The following is a 20816-nucleotide window of genomic DNA, read 5'->3' as shown; positions in this document are numbered from 1 at the left end:
GGGAAACAAGACAGTTAAGAGAATAGCCAAGACTCCTCGACTACTGTAGTCTGAACCGGGACTAAGCCCCCCCGGCCCCGAGCCGCGAGGGCTCTCTCCAGGGACGGGGGCTGTAGGCTTTGGTTACTGTTCAGTTAACGGCACTTTACTTAGTTGCAGCTATCGGATTCTTTGCAGTTCTGAGCAACCAGCACGTATTCATGAGTACTGTATATTGGGCTCTTAGCATCTTACAACCCTTTTTGGTTCCCCGTTTATTTTGCACTGGACTCCACCATCTAATTTTTTTTTTTTTTCTTTTAAGCACATTTCAGTCACTCTTTCGTTGCCGCCTTTGTGCTACTTAAAACCCCTAGAGGCCAGGCCACAATTCAGCTTTGTACGCTATCATTTTCTTACTTTACAAAAATAACAAACACCTTTTTAAGCCATATTAACTTCATAACCATCATGTTTTCCAAATAATTTATTTGCAACCATGTAATATTCTGAAAGTGCGCAAAGGCATTGCAAAGGTGTTAAAATGCATTGGGATAGGTCCTTTCAAGAAGTGTTTTTGTAACAGAATACAGGTTGTGTTTTTTTTAAAGTGTTTTTGCACATGTGTAGCTAAAGGGGAAAAAAAACGTGTGTGTCCAAAACTTGAGTGCAGTTGACAGGATTAGTTTTATAGGTTGTTTTTTGGGGGAGGGAGGGAGGGAAAGAACTTCCGTAATTATAAATATTTGAAGACAGCCAGCTGAGAGTTTACAAAACAATTTGCGTAGCATGAATGCAGGAATTTCAACTTAGGCCGTGACTTTTGTCCGTGACCAGTGATTTGGTGTGGCAAATCTGAGCTGCCAAGGAAGGGCCTGATTTTGAGAGCCCATCCCTCTGTTGAAAATCAGGTGCCTTTGAAGGGTCTCAGCTGGGATAGCTAACGGTTGCTAGTCACCTGCAAAAACTCTGGGCCTCTCTCTCTGCAACTTCCGAACTAGATGTAACTAAACACAAATGTTTTTTTTTTTTCTAAATTTTATTGTATTATTGCAATAAATCTTTAACAGAAATTTTTTAAAGTTGTATATTTATAATTGTTACTTCTGTGTGGCTTGTTTTTTAAACCTGCTGGGGAAAGTACCGAAGAGTTTCCAGCCTTCAAAGTGTCACAGGCGTCCAGCGCTGTCATGGTTAACTTGCAGGGAGATCATGAAGTGGTGAAATATGCAATACTGATTTTAAAAGCTGTTACATAAAATACCTGCATTGACACACACACGTACCTATATGTAAGTTGACAAATTTCTCATGTAGGCAGCTAGCTTTGGACACTGTTAGGCGACTTTTTCTTATGTTGCCAGATGCAGTTAATGAATGTGAACTGCTTTTGCATGCCAGGGAACACACTCCTGTTTACAAGGTCATTTCAAAAGGACGTGAGCGTGTGCTGTTGTATGAGGCAGGTAACTACTGAAGTGAAATATTCTGTGTCTGAGCAAGGGAAAGAGCGCTGTTTGTTGGCAAAACCCAGGCTCTGCCCACTAGAGCTGGGTGGCCTTAGCAGACCAAGGCTTACTGGCAGCTGAAAGATGAATGAAAAACTGGTTCCACTTAGATTTTTTGTGCCAGCTCCCTGATGGGGGACTGACAGCCTGATTGCCGTGCTCTGCGCTCAGAAGAGCGGCGGCAGCAGCAGCCTGGCCTTCCCCCAGCACGCAGAGCTGAGGTGTTCTGCTGCCTCCATCACTGACGCCGTAGTCTGGTCACCCGGAGCAAAGCTGGCTCCCCGCTCGCCCGGCTCAGCGTGCGCCTGTGGGGCTGCGAGGGGATTGCTTGGTTTGCTCCTGCTTGGGAAGTGCCATCGGCAGGCGGCTTCCTCCAGTGCCACCGCTGGGCTGCGGCCGTGCCCCGAGACCCGTCCCTACTGCAGGGTTCGAGCACAGAGCTGCCAAATGCAGGACGGGGAAGAGAAACAGCCCAGGGTGAGGTTTCAGCTCCTTTTTCACCTTGCAAGAAGTACRATTCAAGGGGAAGCTCAGACACTTCCGTGCAGTTTTGCAGCAAATCTGTGCAGGGCTTTGTGTGAAACGGGACGGGGCTGGAGGCTGGCAGCGGGGAGGACGCTGCAGAAAACGGATTGGGATCAGTAAGAAGGAGCTGAAATCAGAGAAAGCATTTAGTAGCCTCTCTCCCGAGGGAGCAGAGGGGCAAGGACCGGGAGGAGATGCTGCAGTAAAGGTGGGACTGACGGAGCACTTGGCCCAGCACGGGTGCCTTTTTCACTGGTGTTCGTGACAGAAGCCCCGAGAGTTTAATGAAAACTGGAAGCTTATGAACAAGGGAAACGTTACTACAGTTTCTTCACGGACATATCTGGAAATGCAGTCCAAGCTCCAGCCCCTTCCAGGCAGGGAATTCAAGCACACAGCCCCAGCTTTATTTCTCATTTCTACTGAAAGCTGAATTCCCAAAATCCAACTCTGACCATTTTTTTTTTATATATATATATATGTATAGCCTTCTTTAAGTGTATGGTCATTAACCTTGGCTTCTCCCTAAACAAGCTTTTGAAGAAACAAATCTGCACTTGAATTTGGTGCTTAAAAAAAAAAAAAAGACATTGCAGAGAGCTCAGTATGGCTACATTCAAAACAGACCAATTCTGGATGCAAAAGACTGTTCTGTAAACCACTTTTTAACACTAATGATATGCAAACAGGGGTAGTTGCTGTTAATTGCATAATAAGTGATATATAAAACATCCCACAGTACAGCTGGGGGTGGGGAGGCACAGGCTGTTTAGGCAGAGAGCAATCAACCTCTTGCTATTTAGGCTGTCTTTGCCTCTCTAAAGAACAAAAAGATCCCAGTGATATTTTAAGTCTCATTTTTCCCCTCTGGTAGCCTTATTCAGCAAAGGTGACCAGAATCTCACACCCTGTTCCAAAAAAAATGACCTCACTAGCCCCTTATCTAGTTACAAAATATTTTCCTCGGCCGCTTCTATTTCAGCCTCGCAGGGACTTTCCTTAGTGCTGTCAGCGCGGAGTGGTTTATCTCAAGTTTTCCAGAGTCTTGGGTGGGGGGCAGGAAAGCAGCTTCTTCCCCCTCTTCCTTAATTGAAATGCAGCTGAAGGCTTTTGATCCTGATGGCTTTGGCAAGACAACTTCTACAGCAAGTCGGTGTGCGGCTCTTCCCTGCACAGCCGCGGCTCGCATCACCCCACCRGGCAGCCCATCGCGGCGAAGCCCTGCGCCCCGTTAGGGAATGAAGTCGCGAGTTAATGAGGGATCCTGCTTTTCTTCTCCCTCGTCGTGGCTGATTCCGAGGCAGCCGCACCCTCCTCCCAGATTTCTAATTCCATTCCTCCCGGTTGTCATCATGTCTGCTGCATTGCAGAGGTGGCTGAGCAGCCCCAGGGAGTGGTGCCTGGCGCCCAGGATGGCAGGCAGGAGCTACAGCAGGGACCGAGAAAAGCAGCCTTTTAAATCTAGACTAAACATAGCGATTTTACCAAAATCCAATCTGGGGCAGTCAACAGCTCGTTTTTTCTTTCTCCCCCAGAACTGCGTTGTTAAGGGGGAGAATACAAGCATGCATCTTCAAAAGCACTCTGTCCTCAAAACTGCTTTAAAACAAAAAGTGACTTACTCCATGCAAACCCACCCTCTTTTTAGGTGAAGCACAGGGACGTGGGTGCTTCAGACCGGCCACAGCAGTCAGCAGCTTTCCTCACTCCTCCTCACGTTGCTGATCTTGCACCCGAGGTTAGAAAACAGGAAGAGCCRGCAGCACGGCTGTCCCATCCGCACCCTGGGCCTTCTCCTCCACGGAAGAGGGCTCACCGCTTCCCCCAAGCTGCCTTCAAGCTTGCACGTCAGCCAAGAGCCYGGGGTGAACCCCATGGGAAGGTGGCACCAGCTCTTCTCGCACGAGGTCAGAGACTGCGTTTGCTCCAGCCGCAGTGATCTACAGGAGCCYATCCTTGCTCTGAGAAGGGGCATCGAAACAGCCGTGGCGCCACGTCCAGCCCAAATACTGCGGAAGCACAACTGCCTCCCCTCACTCGGCTCTTCTGCTCTGCAAAAATAGCTGCTGCTCCAGCTACTCCGATCACAGGAACGTAATGCGGCTGCTCTTCTGTCCAGGGTACGTTTCCAGACTCCAAAACTGTGCTTGCCAGGCACAAGGCGGGCTGTAACCAGAGGCTAAAGTCTGGAGCACAGCGCTGGAGGAGAGGAGAACGTTTCCGAGCTCTCAGCTCCCTTTAGAGTTGCAGGAATTACCATTCACCTGCACTTCTGACGCGAACATTCGCAACTCCCCTTTGAAAGCACTGACCTGCACATCAGAAACCAGAYGCCAGAGGCTGTAGGCAGAGCGGGATGAAGCGGTGCAACGATCCCTCTTGCAAAGAAGAAATTCCACATACAGAAGACAGCAAAACTTCAGGCAAGTAAAACAGGCAAGTGTTGGTCATGGAGCCAAGGTAACTCGGCTTTCATCCCACCAGACACCAGCCCCATCCTTGAGCAACCTCAAGTGGGACTCAATACTTTGGGCAGGTTTACGCAAAAATCACGCTACGGTTGAGAAGTGAGACCGAAACCAGACAATCCCAGTTTTTGCAAGCCTTGCGCATCGCCAGCAGCAAGCCGAGCACCGGCGTTCAGGACCACGCGAGGCTTCGTCTAGTCTCTGCTGTACTCGAGGCTAACGGGAGGGAAAGGAAAAGCTGGAATTTGTGAGTGTTACAGCAGGAATTTTTCTGAGTCATCTTTTTAATATAAGGGCTAGATTTCTAGGGGAAGCATACTGCAAGATTGAACTACATCACGGCACCAAATTTATGCCTCGTTTTATAGTATTTTTATTTTGGGGCAAAAAATGTTTTACAAGAAAGTCAGATAAGGCAGATCTAGAATGCACATTTTATTACAGTAAAAAAAAAAAATAACCAGACAACATGGATAAGGAAGACAAGAACTTTTTATATTCTGACTATACAATAATATTCCTCTCTTTTTATCCACTGCTGCACTACTATAATGTATCTGTTCTAGTCTAATTTTAAGGTTGTCCAGTTAAATTGTTTGAAGATTCTTTAAACAAGTTGACCTTTACCTATTTAGAGTTTCTTCTCAGAAACATTCATATATTATACAGGATATACAGATTTTTGAAACAAGACACTTAAAAACACACACAACTATAGCCGCAACACTATCATAGCTGCATTGTAGTGATTACATTGCTCAGCCAGCTGTAGACTCTGTATGTACAATTAGTTTTTATAGTGTTATTTACATAGATGGACTAAAAGGTATCTTTAATCTAAAAGGTAAAGGCTCTTGTGTTTAAGTATGTGCAGTTTCATAGCCCTGTGAAAAACACGACAATTATATACACTGTAAACAGCACAAGGCATGAGAATTTCCTCCTACCCCAAACAATCTTGCAGGAAAAGTGTATGTGCACTAGTATTCCTCTTCCGCTTCAGCTCCCACTCCTCGGGTTTTCTTATGAATAGCGCGGTTAAAGCTGTGGCAGGCAGGAACCCAATGATTGTCATGAAGACCTAGCTTACAGCCGGGGATGCCCTTCTGAGACCTATGACAGCACATCCAATACCCCGGCCCGTACGGTAAAGCTTGACAGTACGGTTTAGGATGCCACCGGCACAGCGATACATCCCCTTTCACRTACTTCTTCTTGCACTGTTTGCAAGGATCCTCTCTGTAGCGGGGATCGCGGACCCAGCGGGAATCTGCTGGCCTGATGTTGTAGTATTCAATGATAAATTTGAAGTAGTAGCAAGTACATTTTAGAGCAACCAGACTCCTGGTAGGAAGCAATCCAAAGATCTTCACTATGATGTGGTGAGGCAGGAAGGCCATATACTGCTGAGGCTCCAAAAGCTGCTGAATCTTAAACCTGGTCTCCAAAAAGTCATGCGAGACCTGCCTTTTTAAGCAGGAAGCATCAAGTACTTGCAAAGCACTTTCTGTGGGAAGAACAGAAAGAGCAAACGGCTCTGCAGAGACACTGTTTCTGACACATGATTTCTCAGATTCCAGAGCATCCTCATTTTGGGCTACTTCTCCTGGCTTTTCTTGGGTACTTTCCCTTAGTRGCTGTTGCTCTTGAGCAGCAGGCTGGTCGGACTGGAGAAAAAACAACCTCCCCGGGAGTGGATCTTCACCAGAACTGGAGTTCAAAAGCTTATCTTTCCTGCACCCTTTCTCAGTCTTGGTGACTGATATACTGATGCATAAGGACTCCTTCCTAGCAGGATGCAGGTGCTGCTTGGGAAGAATCACAGGCTCATTCGATGCACAATCAACAGTCGCGTTCTGGCTCTGCAAGGAACCCGGTGGCAATGTGGCAGCAGCCGGACACGCAGATGGGAGAGATAGGGGAGGCTCGATTCGCATTTCAGAATCGCTCCTGCCAGCGGTTATTGCCAACACTGCATGAGCGAGTCCCGAATTCCCATTCCCCACGTGAGTATCCAGACCAGAAGGAAAAGGCTGCCGAGCAGAGGCAGCACCTTCCCATAGCTCAGTGTCACCCAAAGGGCCACACTTTGCTCTGTACCCAGCCTCTGCTACCCCAGCGTCTTCCAAACTTTCGCCCTGACCAAGGGCTTCAGAAGACGCCTTCCCCACCTCGCTCTCGGCCTGGGTGCCGTTGGCCAGCAGCACCCGGCCGACGTTTCTGCGGAAGCTGTTGTTCCGCGAGAGGCTCCCGGCTTCGCGCTCGCTCTGGCGCCGCAGGCACTCCGACTCCAGCTTGGCCACCATGTCCAGCACGCGCACGGGCTCGCTCTGCTGCTGCTCGCTACTGCCACAAGTTCCTTTCTCAGGATGGACTTCGCAGGCCCYCAACGAAGAGAAGGGGTCTGAAGCGGGAAGCGCACCTTTCGGCTGAGCGCTCGGCCTCGTGGTAGAGGCAGAGGGGCAGGTTTTAGCGCAGTCCACCAGTAAAGCACTTGCTCGCTGCTCCAGAAACGCCACCATCTCTATGACGGAGAGCGATCGGCCCGGGAACACGCCCTCGCCGTTGTCATTAACGCAATGCACAGAGCAGTGCTCAATGCCGCAGGCAAACGGCTCCGGCGGAGAGCACCTCGCGTTCGCCTCCCTCATTCTTTCTAACTGTATCTTGGCTTTTTTAAGATCTACCGATTTTTTCCTTCGTTTAGCTGCTCTTCCGTCGATATCCCACGTGCTTTTGATTTTCATGGAGCCTAACCGGCTGCTGCTGCTGCACTGCTGGGCTGCAAAGAAAGCGATCTTCTCCTTGGTATTGCCAGGCTTCACTACAGCCCAGACATCCAGAGGACCTTCCCCTTCTTCTCCCTGGTGGATCGTTGCAGACAGGGCGTTCTTCTTTTCCCTTGCACTCGGACCATCTGCTGGAGCTTTCCCATTCATATTGCACATAGTATTCGGATAAATAATTCCCAAAAGCTTTCGAGATGGAGTCACGAGGGAGGGTTTGGGGAAAACGCTCAGTTTTGTGCGGTTGTTAGTATATTTTTCTTCTTGCGTTGCTCTTTGATGGCTCATAGGTGGACCTCTCAGGGAATCCTGGCTTATTTCTGGAGATCGCTCTTTCTTCTGTAACTTGAGATATGGCTTTAAGTGCATACCAGAAACCCTAGAAGAACAGAAAGGGAAGAAATTATAGTCGCAAAATATGCCTGCCTGGAATTAGAGAACAAGGCCCAGAGTAGGCACCATCGTACCTCCCACTCTGTGTCAAGCAGCCCACACCTCAAAAGGAGCCACGGGAAAAAGGAAAAGCAGCAACCAGGCTGCAGCATTCACCCTGGAGGACTTCTACTCACGTCTTGCAATACAATTACAGCCTTAAGGATGGCAGAGATCTTCCCATTAGAGAAACCTGTTTCCATGGAGTTCCAAGGAAAAAACTTTAAGTTATATCCATTGTGTAACTATAGCTACTAATTCATTCTAGAGTTAGAACAATCCTTTGGTCCATTCACTTCTTAATCCAGCTGTAAGGCCCATGTGGGTCAAAGGACTTATCCTGACAGTAGCTACCAGCTATATAAACTCTTTTCAGCACACAAAGAGTGGATAAAACTGAAAAGGGAAGTTAGCAATTGTAATATTGATCAACAGCGATCCCATAAGATATCCAATCTCCTAATACCTCCCAAAATGAAATCTATCCTTTAATATGATGGCAAAGTTGGTGTACTTTCCCGTAAGGGTAACTGTGTTATATAAGATAGCTGGAAAAAGGGGAAAAAAAAAAAAAGCAACAGAAGCATCAACTGTGGCTGAAGAGAACCGCTTTCAAGTAAGTATTTTTACGCTTAAGGATTTAACAGCTATGAAGGAGACACTTGGACACCACTGACACTATAGCAGTAACGGCACTTGCACAGTGGTCGCAGGCACTCAATTCCTCCTTTCCTGGAGGAATCCTTATCTTGGGAGTCATTTTCAACTAAAAGCTTGAAAATGCAAAAGCTCAAGGTGCTGCCACATAGGATCCAATTATCAGGAGACTTCAGGCTCTTCTCCCAGGACTATCACATAAGCATATTACGGAACTATCTATAGATTACGTTTCCATGGTAATCTTTGAATTGCTACGATAAAAAGCCTCCTTTCTGAAACTGGGATAATCCACGCTCATTAGTTTAAAAACAGCAAGTTTAATGCCACATTCATCCTAACGACACAGATACCGACACACACAGGCACTGAACAGGGTTTCCCCTTACAGCCCTCACCAAAACAGTTTTGTTGCTTTTTGTATTTCTAGTCTAAAAACTGCTTTTAATTCAAAATGTCAAACCATCGTGTCTATAAAGTCAGACAGGTTTATAGTTATAATATCTGCAGTTAACACAGAAGATAAGTCTTTACCTAGAAGGACGTAGCCAAGAGTCCAATCAGACTCTTTCCCACCACACCGCGGTGGGACCGGGACACACAGCTCCCAAGAGATGCCTACACGGGTAACGCCGGGGCTGACACCCGCTCACCCAGCCCTCGGACGAGCGCGGGATGGCTGCAAGAGGGAAGTCGCTGGTGGCAGATGCGGAAACGCCGTATGAGCAACCCTGTGTACAGCTTACAGATCAGCTGGCTTTTCAGTAGACCTCTCCACCTTTTAGCCAGGACTGAGGAGACTCGGGGTTTAGGGTCAGAGCAACCCATGGCAGGAAGGAGAGCTGAGCCAGAGACACCACAGGCAGCAGAAGGAAGGCTGCAAAAGTAAGATGCTCCATTTTCAACACTGACGTAATACACACTGGTACGCAAAGGCAACAACTCAGCCAGGTATCATCCAAGCCTGTCCAGGCAGAGGAAGCCTCTTGCACTAGAGCAGATGGTTTACTTCACTGTTGCCTTCCCTTGAAGGTTTGGTTCCTCCTTCTGGCCCTGGTGCTAAATGGTGAGAGGATGGGCAACAAGTCTGAGCAGAGAGGTTTGGGGGAGGTACATCAAAATGAAGGCCTTAATTCACCTTTCCACAAGTGTGCATAAAACCTAGGGGTTTCCCTCAGTCCTGTGCAGTGCTTTGAAGGCCAGAAGGCAGAGAGAGCAAATGATGCTGTGTTCTCTCCCCTCCTCATTTTGTATGGAGGGCATCACCTCGTTCTTCACAACCAGAGTGCTACAGCCATCTTCACTCCATCTACAGAGGCAATAAGACAGCTCCCATGGCTGCAGATACGCCTACCTAGTCCCTGGGTTAATTCTCTCTCCATGTGTGTGTTAATTCCAGCTCTTGTTGGAATTGGGTCACCTCCTGCTTTAGTCTGCTTTCCAAAATGCAACTGAGCTATTTTGCTTTCCTTCCGAGTTGCGACTTAAGACTGCAATGATCTGATAAAACAGACCTTAGGATGCTGAAATAGATGAATAACAGAACAGGACAAGGAGGCTGCTGTGGTTTGCTTCAGCCTAATTTTCTAGAGGATCTGCCTCATCTCAGTTACACTTTCTAGCTCATCAGGGTCAGGCCACCAATATGCTCGGGCAAGAGACCAACGCAGAAGAGAAGCAGGCGAGTCACTGCAACAAGCCGCTGCAGGGGACGGCGCCTGCAGTCCTCCCTTCTCCATCCACAAGGGCCTTGTGGAGAGGAGCTTTTTGGCTTCCCAGACTACAGAGCGAAAAGCTCCGATGGCTGCTCACCACACTGTCCTGGGGAGAAGAGGAGAATACAATTAAATACACGACTTCACGTACTGAAACCCCACAAGCTAGGAACGGAAGATCAAATTTCATCTGCGAGTTTTCTCGCCGGGGTGCTTGAAAGACGAGCTGCATATGTTTTTAAAAGGCTTTCTTCAAGCGATTTTCAGGAATCCGGCAGGACAATCGGTTCAACACCCTTCATTAAGAGGGACTGCAGATGAAGGTGAGACCAGGTATTATACGAATAAGAACAGGACTAAACTGGTTGCTCCAACATGCTTAGAGGACATGTTCAGCCAGCAAAGTTGGTTCAGCTGCTCAAAGCTATTTCTGGTCCCTGGAGAAAGACAAAGGGTAAAGTTATGCCTCACCTATTACGGATTTCTCATTTAAGGTTATATTTCCTCCTGTGTTTCGGTTAGTCTCTGGCTAAGCCAACAATACCATTTAAGGTTGAAAAGTTATAATTTACATAACAAAATTATGCCTTAGTCAGAAGTTTTACTGCCAGAATAATTGCCTCATTTGAATTCAGCATTCAGTTCAGTGCACCATTTTAACGGACCCAGAATTAAAGAAAACCTCCATTTAATGGCTTCAGACAGCTACAAAGGAACGTTGCTAATTCCCTCTGACCAACTGCATCACAGTGCTACCTGTCTCCAAATTTTCGGGCAGCGGGAAGGAGAACTCCTTTTTGAAAGGGATTTTAGCAATGGACCTTACCTGAAAGTATTGCTTGGAAAAATAAGCTCCCCCCTACCCCGACACACACTTTGCTGTGAACATTAACAAGTAAAAAATTTTAGACAGGTAACTCAGCTTCTCCCCTGCACCGCATCAGCGGCGGATTTCATCTCTAGCTGCTAGAATTAGAACAGGAATTGCTCTGAACGTGAACCAGAGCCCAGTCCCCACCCGCAGTCTACCTTCCTTCTGCGACGCTTCAGCGCTGGCAAGCCAAGAACTGTGGCAGCTGCAGCAAGGTTTTAAATATTTAAAAACACTAAAAATAGTTAAAAAAAAAAAAAAAAAAGGTGAAGTCAGTGATAATTCCCTGTGATACGTAACACCAGAATAATTCTGTTTGCTTTCCTCCACCCTTTACGTTATCAAGCTATCTAATTTTATCTTTAGAGACACTGACTTTTTAGAAGTTCACAGAGTAAGCGCAGGCAGCTTTCAATCCCAAAAGTGCAGTTCTGAATTGCTGATAAGAGACAATTCTGCCAGGAATCACTGGCAGGGAAACAACTCCCAGGGCTGTCTTTTAAACAGTTATTCCACCCTTCAGCCAGTGAAACAAAAGGGACGGGTTTCCCAGTACTAATCAGCCGTGTCTTGGGCACACAGGAAAAACAGGATACTTAAACTTCTGGAATGAGCTCGCTGTTTGCACGAGTTGCAGCTGTGGCTTTTTTTTTTCTTTTTCCCCCCCACGCTATGGTTTTATCAAGATAGTTACTACAGGGGACAGATAGAGAAATATATGCATTTAGAGGCGTGCACACACACCTCTTTTCCCTACCAAAGGAAAAGCCCCTAAACTGCAGTCCTGAGTTGACCAGAACCTTTCCGCATCCTTTTGCATTTACATATCTTTAAAATCAGAACGGCCTAAACATAATATATTTGCTTTAGTGGAAATCCCTAATGCTGGAGAGGAAAAACTGGCAGAAAAGATGCAGTTTTCACTACTTTTCCTAGGCTCCAGCGATCGCCTACATGTCCCATCCTGCACCTCGGGCAGCGATTCCCACAATGCCCTGTGAAACGCAGAGATTTCCTCTGGCCAGCAAGAACACACGCRCACACACACAAACAGAAAAGCACCCTAAACTTGGACAGCACATCCACACTGCAAGTTTTCCGGGCAAAGCACCGGCAGGGTTTGCTTAAGACCAAACTTTCAATCAAAACCCCGAGGTCTCCCGTGGATTTCTTTTTGTAAACACCAGCTCCAGCCTGCGAAAGCTGCTAGCGCTGCTGCCTGCACGCGCGGCGCCAGCTACGGCGCTGCGCAGACCCTCCGGACTTGCTAGCAAAAGGCGTAAGCCAAAAGAAAGAAAAAACAACAATAATAAAAACCCGCACCACACATCACCTCTGGCAAGGCGCTTCTCTTCCCTGGCATCCATTTCTCCACTTAGAAAACTGAGCTCCTCTGTAAGGGATAGGGGCATTTATGGAAATCAGAGTACTGTGCAACAGTTAACTACGGTCAGCCGCTTGTTGTTTCTGGCAGGACTCGGGGGGTCCTTTGGGCCTGCTCTCCGGGGCCGTTTCCAGCCCTGTGCACTGGCGGGGCAAGGCGAGGCAGCCCCAGCGTTGCTTCAAAGGCATTCCCGGGATTCTGCCGGGCGGGAAAGTCCCGGCCGAGCAGCCAGGGTGGACGGCGCGCTGCTGCTCACCGGAGTTTGCTCCAGTGCGTGGCAAGCGTCCAAGCTTGGAGAAGCTCCAGACCGAAGGGTGGTTCGCTTCTGAGCTGCGGAGGAATCCGACTTTTAGAAACGCCGCTCCCCTGCAACGCTGACTTTGTACTAAAGCAACTGCTTCTGGCCCCCCCAGCGCCTGCAACATCCATGCATCCAGCGGGGAGCAGGGGGGATGCGCGCTGCGGCAGACCGCGCAGGTGAAGCCGAAGGCCCGTGACTGCTGAAGCAGCGCTCTCCTAGCGGGCTCCGCAGGGAGGGACCGGGAGCAAACCCGATATGCATGGGCCACCAGTTTGGTCAAGTGACCGCGGGGGGAAAGAGTGGCTGGAAGAAGCTGTGTCCCTTCACCTGGGGTAAAGGCCAGATGTGGAAGAAGAGCCTAGGAGCCAAAATGCAACGTAGGTGCCTAAAGGTTAATGTTGGATCCCCCACAGCCTGCCCTACCACGTCGGACGTTCAAGTAACCTGACCTGGGGGGACGTGGGGGGAATGACACGCCAATACAGCTACACAGGAGCTAAAAGTCATGCCGAGATCCTAAGACCTTCACCGAGCTGAGAGTTTTCGGTGACAGATTGCACAGCCAAGCTTTATGCACAGACTAGATGCCCCCGCACTCACTTTTGAGGGCTCCCACCCATTAACGTGCTTTAAACCCATTTTAAGTAAACGCACACCCGTGCGCCCCGCAGCATAAACCACAGCTGCCTCAGCTATTTTCTAGGGTCACCTAGGCAAAGTGGCATCCCTTTGCCAGGCTTCTGTACAAGAGCGCGTACCGTGAAGCGGATGACGTAGAAACAATTCTTTGTTCAGCCTGAGAAAGCTCCAACCCACGTCCCCTCCTTCCCAATCATACTATGGATGATGCAGGGATGAAATAACACAGAGGGGAAGAACATCAACAGAAAAATTGGGTATTCAGGGTTACAAGCTGCTCCAAAAACACTTTGCTCAAATGCTGGGACAGCCTGCATGCCTGGGGTGCAGCAGACTAAGGGATGAGAGGGAATCACGTGTATAAATCTGCTCAAGGAAACACTGAGGAGAAGGATAGCAAAAAAAAAAAAAAAAAGTGGTGGGTTTATAGGGCTTCTGCTCAGAGCTGCTCAGAGCTACAGAGACAGAGATTCCCGATATTACAGAAACAGTGATGTATTTCCTTCCAGAAACGTTACCTTCCTTGACTTAACATTCATTCTCTAATTTGTTAATGGCCACAGGGCCAAGATCTTCTTGGACACCACAGCCAACACATTTCTTCATTAAACAGTTAACGAACCAGCATGAAGCGACGCTATTTAGTCTTCGTCTTTGTACGTACATGAGAACGTATGAAAGGCTGCAGAAACTAACCTTGGATTGTGCTATTATGAGGAGACTCACAGTTAAAAAGAAAGAATAAGCAAAAACAAGTCTGAAGGCAAATCGTCAGTTTGTTCTTTCAAAACTCAAGACCTAAAGGAGTTCATGAAGTCAGCTGGACTGAGGTACAGAGGATTTCACCGCAGACAGCTTGACCCGGGAGGCATTCTCCAGGAGTCAAAAGGCATTTCCATTACACAGATGCCATCCCAACCCAGAGCAGAAGAAACTCCAACTGAACATGTCACTACCTTGCAAAGGGTATAGGAAGCACACACAGGTTTCAAATCACCTGGAAAGTTTTATCTTAGAGATCAAAAAGCCTAAGAATACGCGTGAGAACCGGTGAAGTGTTAGTCCCTGTAAAGATATTAAATATAAAGAAACAGTAAAAGGTTCGTCAGTTTGTGAGAAAGGACAGGGGGACAAAGAGGGCTGTAAGCAAGGTCAGGGCAGAGATCAGGACTACTCTAGGCAGACCCCGAAATACTCAATTTTTGAGTTTGCTTTGGTTTTGAAGAGGGGTGATAAGGTTGATCACAAGGGCAAAAGGCCAGGGGTTAATTTGAACAAGAATGTGGAAGTGACCAAGAGAAGCCGAGGGGACCTCAAGAAGCTTCATGAAAACTGGAAGGAGAGGCTCATTTTAATTTCAGAATCCAAAATAGATTAGATTCATAAATTACAGGCCAAGAAGCAGGAATTTTAAACCTCCTGAGAGGCAACCATATTTTAATGGCTTAGGCAAACGTGTCGCACATATTGAAGGTGACACTGCAAGGGAGGAAAAGAAGGGTGAGAGCTCAGCCTCTACGGGCCTGCTAGCCTGACTGGAATATAAAAGGCATTTTGCAAGCAAAGAGGATTACAAAGACACAGAGAGAAGAGGGGAGAGGGGAGAGTTCAATATGCCAGACCAACCTGAGGGTTCTCGAAGAAAATGATCTTTCCAGACAAAGGACACGTACGACGTCTTACTCACGTGGACTTCAGAAGTTAAGAACGACCTCAGCACAAATGCTGCAGCTGCACTGCTAGAAAGGAAAGGCATCACCAATGCAGAGGAGGAACAAAACACCAAGTAACAGAAACAGGACAGTATTTTAAAGTGCAGATGGTGAGGCTGAATACCAAGAAGTTTTGGAGGCACCTAGGAAGGGCAGATTAGCTCCCGACACCTCCGCGACGCAGAGGCGAACGGAGGCAATCCTATGATAAGGCGCTACCGGCACCGCAGCAAACCCCTCCTGCAAGATCTCCCCTGGAGCTTGGCACGCAGCTCTGGTCACAGCTCGGAGGAGATGCGCCCAGGCTGAGAACGATGATGACAGTCAGTATTTACGACACTACTGGAAAATGCTGGGGTGGTTTAGCGCAGCAAAACCGTGGCAGAGGGAATACAACTGCTGTTTGCAGAGTACAGCAAAAGGGTAAACCACAGAGACGAAGCCCTTCCTAACAAAACGGCAACATAAGCACGGGCTCCAAGGAATACAAGCTGGCACCAACGCTCAGCCTAGGATTCAGAGGAAGTTTCTAACCGTACAGTTAGATCTGCCACGTTCAGTAACAGCTTGGTCTAGGGCAGGAGAGGGGCAAAACGTAGCTGATTTTAGGCTAGACTTCTGAGTTTACAAAACCGGATTATGCGAGATACCGCCTGGGAAAGCAAGGGGCTGGGTGACCCAGGAGGTCTTTTCCAGCGCTGAATCACTATCAGACCAACGGCGCGAGTATGCGCTGCCTACCCAACCACAGAGAGCAAAGGTTAACGTCTGCTTTAAACCCACACAGCTTTGGGAAACCAGAAAGTTGGCTCTCATCCTCCAGACTGAGGAAGCTTAAGAATCTTAATCTCAGAAAAAGGAAGAAAAAAAAAAAGAAAGAAAAAAATTTTATTTTATTTGAGTAGCCTGAACTCAAACTGGCATGTTCTTGCATTTGCATAAGGACAAGTTGTTCTGTGCGGTGTTCCTATAACGAGATGCAGTGAGAGGCGTTCGCTTAATTGTCACATAAGCACAAGGGCTCCAAATCAATCGTGCATTTCTTATTAAGAAGAGGCGCAGGAGAGCAAGCAATACAGAATATGAGCTTAAACTAATCTAATTACTTACTCCATAGCAAGGCAGACTGCTACAACGATTGCCAGCACTTCGCTTGCTTTAAGCTGACTGCATATGTTAAAGCCTGCTATGGCAAGCCACTCTCCAGTTCAGTTTTACTTCAAAGCCATATTCCCAAATTAATTTACAGCTGTTGCTAAAAAGAAAAAAAAATAAAAAAATAAATCAAAGGCTTCTCCAAGCACTGTACCAGCTGTAGCGAATCTGTAGTTGTCATTATCAAATAAAAATGTCAAAGAACATTTCTGCCCTTAAGCCATTACAACATTTCACTTCGAAACAAAGACTAGCCAAAAGCAAGACTTCGGTCCAAATACGCGAGCGGCACACCACGCAGCAGCAAAGCAGGGCGAAGGAGCGCTCGGTGCTAGAGATTTAACCAGCGCCGGCCCCGGCCGGTCTGCTCATACCGTTTGACTTGGAGGAAGGGAGACGCTGCGGCGCTGAGCGGTTCCCTGTGGAGGCCAGCTCTGCAGGAACTCCTCATCCTCACCGCCGCTCCGGCTAAGGCACGCCGTCACTGCCAGTCCATCCCGCCGCGGGCCCGAGGCGCCCTCATCGGCTCGCCGTGCCCCGGAGCGTCGCCGTGGCTCTGCCGCCTGGGAACTGAAGGGACAAGAGGGAAATAAGGGGATCGCGTGAGACGACAGTGCTGATTTGAGGACAAGAGGGAAATATATATATAATATATATACAGCGTGCAGAGAGTATAAATGAGAAGAACGTACCGCCCTCGTGCCGGTATCACGACTGGAGTTTCGGCACATACGACGCCGTGCCTTATACGCGGCCGCAGCCCTTACGCAAGCGCCCCGGCGGAGGCCTGCGCCTCCCAGAGCCGCGCTGACGGCTGACGGCGCGCGCGAGGTCTCCCGCCGGCTCGCGAGCCCGGCGCCGCGTTCCCGGGGCGGACCGCCGGCAGCGGCAAGCCGTGACGCCGCCCGGGAGTCACGTCAGCTCTAATCGGAGCGGCGCGCCGGGCTTCGGAAAGGACGCGAAGCGAGCGGGGCAGCGGGCCGTCCCCGAGCACGGCCAGAGCCGCCCGGCCTTTGCATCACGCGCAGATAAGGCGGCGGAGTTCACCAAAACAAGGCCGTCCCGCCGTATCTCTCCCGCGCGCGCAAGGGTGCCGCCTTCGACGCCTTGTCCTTGGGGGAGACGCTGTTACCACCGAATCAACGCGCTTGGACAGCGAGAGAACAGCGGCCTTCGAGCTGGAACGTAAGCGGAAAAAGCGACACGGCGGAAGCGCCCGGGACAGACTCAGTCGGCCGAGCTCGAGTTGCCGGCAGGCAGCTTTAAAGGTGGTTTGCTTCCTCCCCCGAGGGCCAGGTGACATTGCCGCTAAGCGCTTCTCCTGGCCTGGGAAGTCCACTCCGGCTCGGCAGCCACGCTCCCTGCGAAACGGCTTTCAGGGCGACTGACTTTCCAGGAGGAGAAGCAGAAGGCGGTTTAGACCCAGCTGACTTGATAGGGCAGCTATAGCCATTTCACGGTTTCTCGAGCGGCGGTGAAGGAGAGGTTAACCGTTTGCCTACGTTTGAGTAAGCAGGAGCCTGAAATAATATATAAAATATTATATAAACACATTCCAAGCTTCACGAAATATGTGCTGAACTCTACACAACATAGAAATGTGTTGGACCGAGAAGACCGAGGCGTTACGTGGGCAAAGCTGGAGGACGATAGCGTGCCCTCTACTCCACAGATTCACAAAAGCAAGGCCTTAGATTGCCATCGTCAACAGCAGCAGCAATCAACGCTTTCTAGTTAAACACTGTCTTCACTACATTAACCACGGCCTCTAACGAGCCCACCTGCAAGGGTGAAACAGGGGCAACAAAATCAGCAACATCGACCAAAATTTCTGAAGTTCTGGGCGCTGTAAAATACACATCCACAAACACGATGCAAACCAGACATTCACAAACAGCAATGCACAGGGAAAGCATACGCCTAGTGTTGTATGAAAACTAAAAGTTAAACCAAAAATCATTACTCGCTCATGAGCCGTCAGTAAGAGAAGCACTGAAACTCTGACTTTTATCCAAGCTTTTGTCTGGCTTCTGGCTGTACTGACACCAGCGTTTCAGACTCAGCAGGAACTGTATCACAGAAACACGATTATATCCACACCCAAATAAATGCAATCACACCATTTTTAAGGCAGCTGGTCACTTTTTTTTACTAGCTAAAACTCTTCCCCTTTAAGTACAGTAGCAGTAAGCAAGCAGTAAGAGAAATGCAAAAGTCACTATATACTCCCGGTGAGCAGCACTAGACGCTTTGCCCTAGTCCTACTCCTTCGCCGAGCATAAAGGAAAAAAAGTAAGTGATAAAAAGCCTGACAAAAAATTGAAGTCAAAAAGATCTCATTTGCAGGAAAAAGCGAGCTCGAGAAGCGAAGCCACCAGGATAACTTGTTCAGGCCGCGGCAGGCGTAACGCCAACCCACGCAGAGGCGGCCGCGCCGTCACATCACAGCCCGCCGCACGTCCGCGAGGGGACCAACACCTACCAGACGAAAGCAGAAGCCAACAAAGCGGGCGCAGGCGAGTTCCCACGGGCGCCGCAGCCCAGATCACGCTGCAGCTCTGTGCAAAGCGTGCTGCTTCCCCTCCTCTCGCTGCTGGTACACAGAAAAGAGCTAAAATAACCTATTAGGGGCAGCAAGCTACCGGCAAATTCCTACCAGGCAAGTAGCAAAAAGCTGGGCTTGCGAGCCTAAACCCCAGCATCTAAGCTAGCACAGAGATACTTACTGCCTTTTTACAACCCCTGCGTCCTCCTCAACCGGGGTCGTTGCTTATCACAAGGTACATCAGCTGCGGGGTTAGCTTTGCAGAGCCGAGTGCAGCTTGAGAACCGAAATACGGATGCGCAAATAAGCAAAACAGAAGAGGAAACCAAAAGGCCAATCGGGTTGTTTTTCTTTTTAGCAACCACACCCAAGCATATGCCTCTATGCACAAGATGTGGGAAGGAGTCAGATGTTGGCAGCGTGAAGCATCATGTTCGCTAAGAAACGGACGGCAGCTCACTGAGCAGTCCCACAAAACTCCCCATCTTACCATCATTTTTGAGCTGCTGCTGCAGTTAAGGAAAAATTGGCTCACGTGGGAGGAGGGGAAAGGTCTCTTCACCTATGGAGCAATGCACTACAGCCTCGGGAAGCTTTAGGTGTGGTGGTAACTAAAGGTTTTTTTTTTTTTTTTTTTTTTTTTTGCAATGAACACGTCTGTTTTAAACAGTAGCAGCATTAACTTGTATAAAAAACAGCTCAAAGGATGGGCTCACCCTGGCAGAAAATTTGCTTTTTTCAGCCAGGAGGTAATGCCCTAGGGTCCGGTTCCAAACAGAAATCACACTGTTGGCAAAAGCAATATAGCCCCTGCCAGTCGCATTTTCATTCCGAGTTACTGCCTTTAGTGCCAAATATTAACAAATAAGGTGCAAGGGTCTAAACCAAGAGTGTCCAAACCCAAAGGGTCCCCTTGCAATCATGCACCTGACCCACAGGCTAGCTCTAGGGTGCTCTCTGGCTCTGCAAGGGCCATAGCACTGTGTCAGCCAGGCAAAGACCATCGACACGCTCAGGACACAGAAGAAAGCAACGGCAAGTACTTCAAAAGGGAACTCAGATAGAAGACTTGATACCAAAAAATATTCACTACGATGGATATTTAATCTTTCAAGCAATAACCAGTGCTGAGGCCTTATAATAGAGATATCTGTGGGTTGGCTGGTTGGTTTGTTTTCTTGCAAGAATAGAGTTGCATGTCCATTCTCCCCACCCAGCTCCACTTTGGGTTGTTACATTATCCCCATCTCTGAAAGCATGTTCCACCAGACAGGCAATTCCACCGTTTTCCAGCCTAGCCATCCCTAAGCCCTCCCCACCTCCCCCAAAACCCCACCTGGAGCCCTTATCAAAGCATTAGACTCTCCCAAGAGAGGCAGGCTTCAGCAGAAAGCCACTGCCCGCTTTATCTAGTCTCAGCTTCACGTTTCATGATAACTAGCAAGCCCCAGAAGCTGCCAGACCGGATTAGACATGAGATCATACAGCTGGTCCACGCACTCCATCTCTTAATTAGAGACCTATAGATAGATGCAGTTTGGAACAGTATTGTGTGCATATACCGAACAGGCTGCAGCAGCCCTAGCAGCTCAATTTTTTGCGTTCTAGTCAAACATAGCAAGGATTTGAGTTTTTGCAAGATGGACTCAAATTTCTATTTATTTTTCTTAAAACATTTTTTTTTAAATCATACTTTCTTTTTAAAGTTGACTCAACCTGAGGTTACTGCAATGCATTCCAGCTCCTAATTTTACTACCTGTTTAAATCTACTCTAAGTATCTGAGCAGTATGCGTCCGTTGTCAAAGTCCGAGAAAAGTTAAGCCACTGAGCCAGCGGCAGCTAGGAGCTACGCGCTTGGAACGAGAGTTCAACTGAAAGGCTGTTCCAGCAGGTGCAGAAAGAATGATTTTTTCCTTTCAGCTTATTCAAGCAGCTCATTTCACAGACTGGCTCGTTCCAAGTTCAAAAACAAAAACACGCCACAGCGAGGACCCAAAAAGAGCAAGGAAACTTGGAGGAAAACCACACAAAAAAACAGTTCAGAGAAAGGCAGGCTAATATCCACGTTTTAAACACTGTGAAGAACTACTTTTCCACACTCGGTTCATCAGCTACATTTTACTTCTTTGTTTAGCAA

General features: G+C 48.3%; 1 protein-coding gene across 14 annotated transcripts in view; it reads right to left on the bottom strand.

Moving 5' to 3' along the window:
- Positions 1-282: 282 nt before the first annotated feature.
- FBXO34 (F-box protein 34) overlaps positions 283-20816 on the bottom strand; it is a 29946-nt gene continuing 9412 nt past the window's right edge. The window contains exons 2-6 of one of the 14 annotated variants that reach the window (XM_026056081.1): positions 16507-16702; positions 16088-16232; positions 14892-15004; positions 7734-7891; positions 283-7645 (exon numbers count right to left, since the gene is read on the bottom strand). In XM_026056081.1, coding sequence (XP_025911866.1) covers positions 5461-7635 — 2175 coding nt within the window. In that variant the 5' untranslated portion in view covers positions 7636-7645; positions 7734-7891; positions 14892-15004; positions 16088-16232; positions 16507-16702 and the 3' untranslated portion in view covers positions 283-5460. Of the gene's footprint in view, positions 7646-7733; positions 8839-8889; positions 10187-10221; positions 10508-14891; positions 15005-16087; positions 16233-16506; positions 16703-18858; positions 18944-20816 lie in introns of those variants that run through there. The other 13 variants (XM_026056080.1, XR_003251950.1, XR_003251952.1 and 10 more) reach the window with 13 other exon arrangements.

Source organism: Apteryx rowi, unplaced genomic scaffold (assembly GCF_003343035.1).
Source record: "Apteryx rowi isolate R43461 unplaced genomic scaffold, aptRow1 scaffold_13, whole genome shotgun sequence".
NCBI lineage: Eukaryota > Metazoa > Chordata > Aves > Apterygiformes > Apterygidae > Apteryx > Apteryx rowi.
Note: the sequence above shows the minus strand (reverse complement) of the source record. Positions and strands in the feature narration are given on the sequence as shown.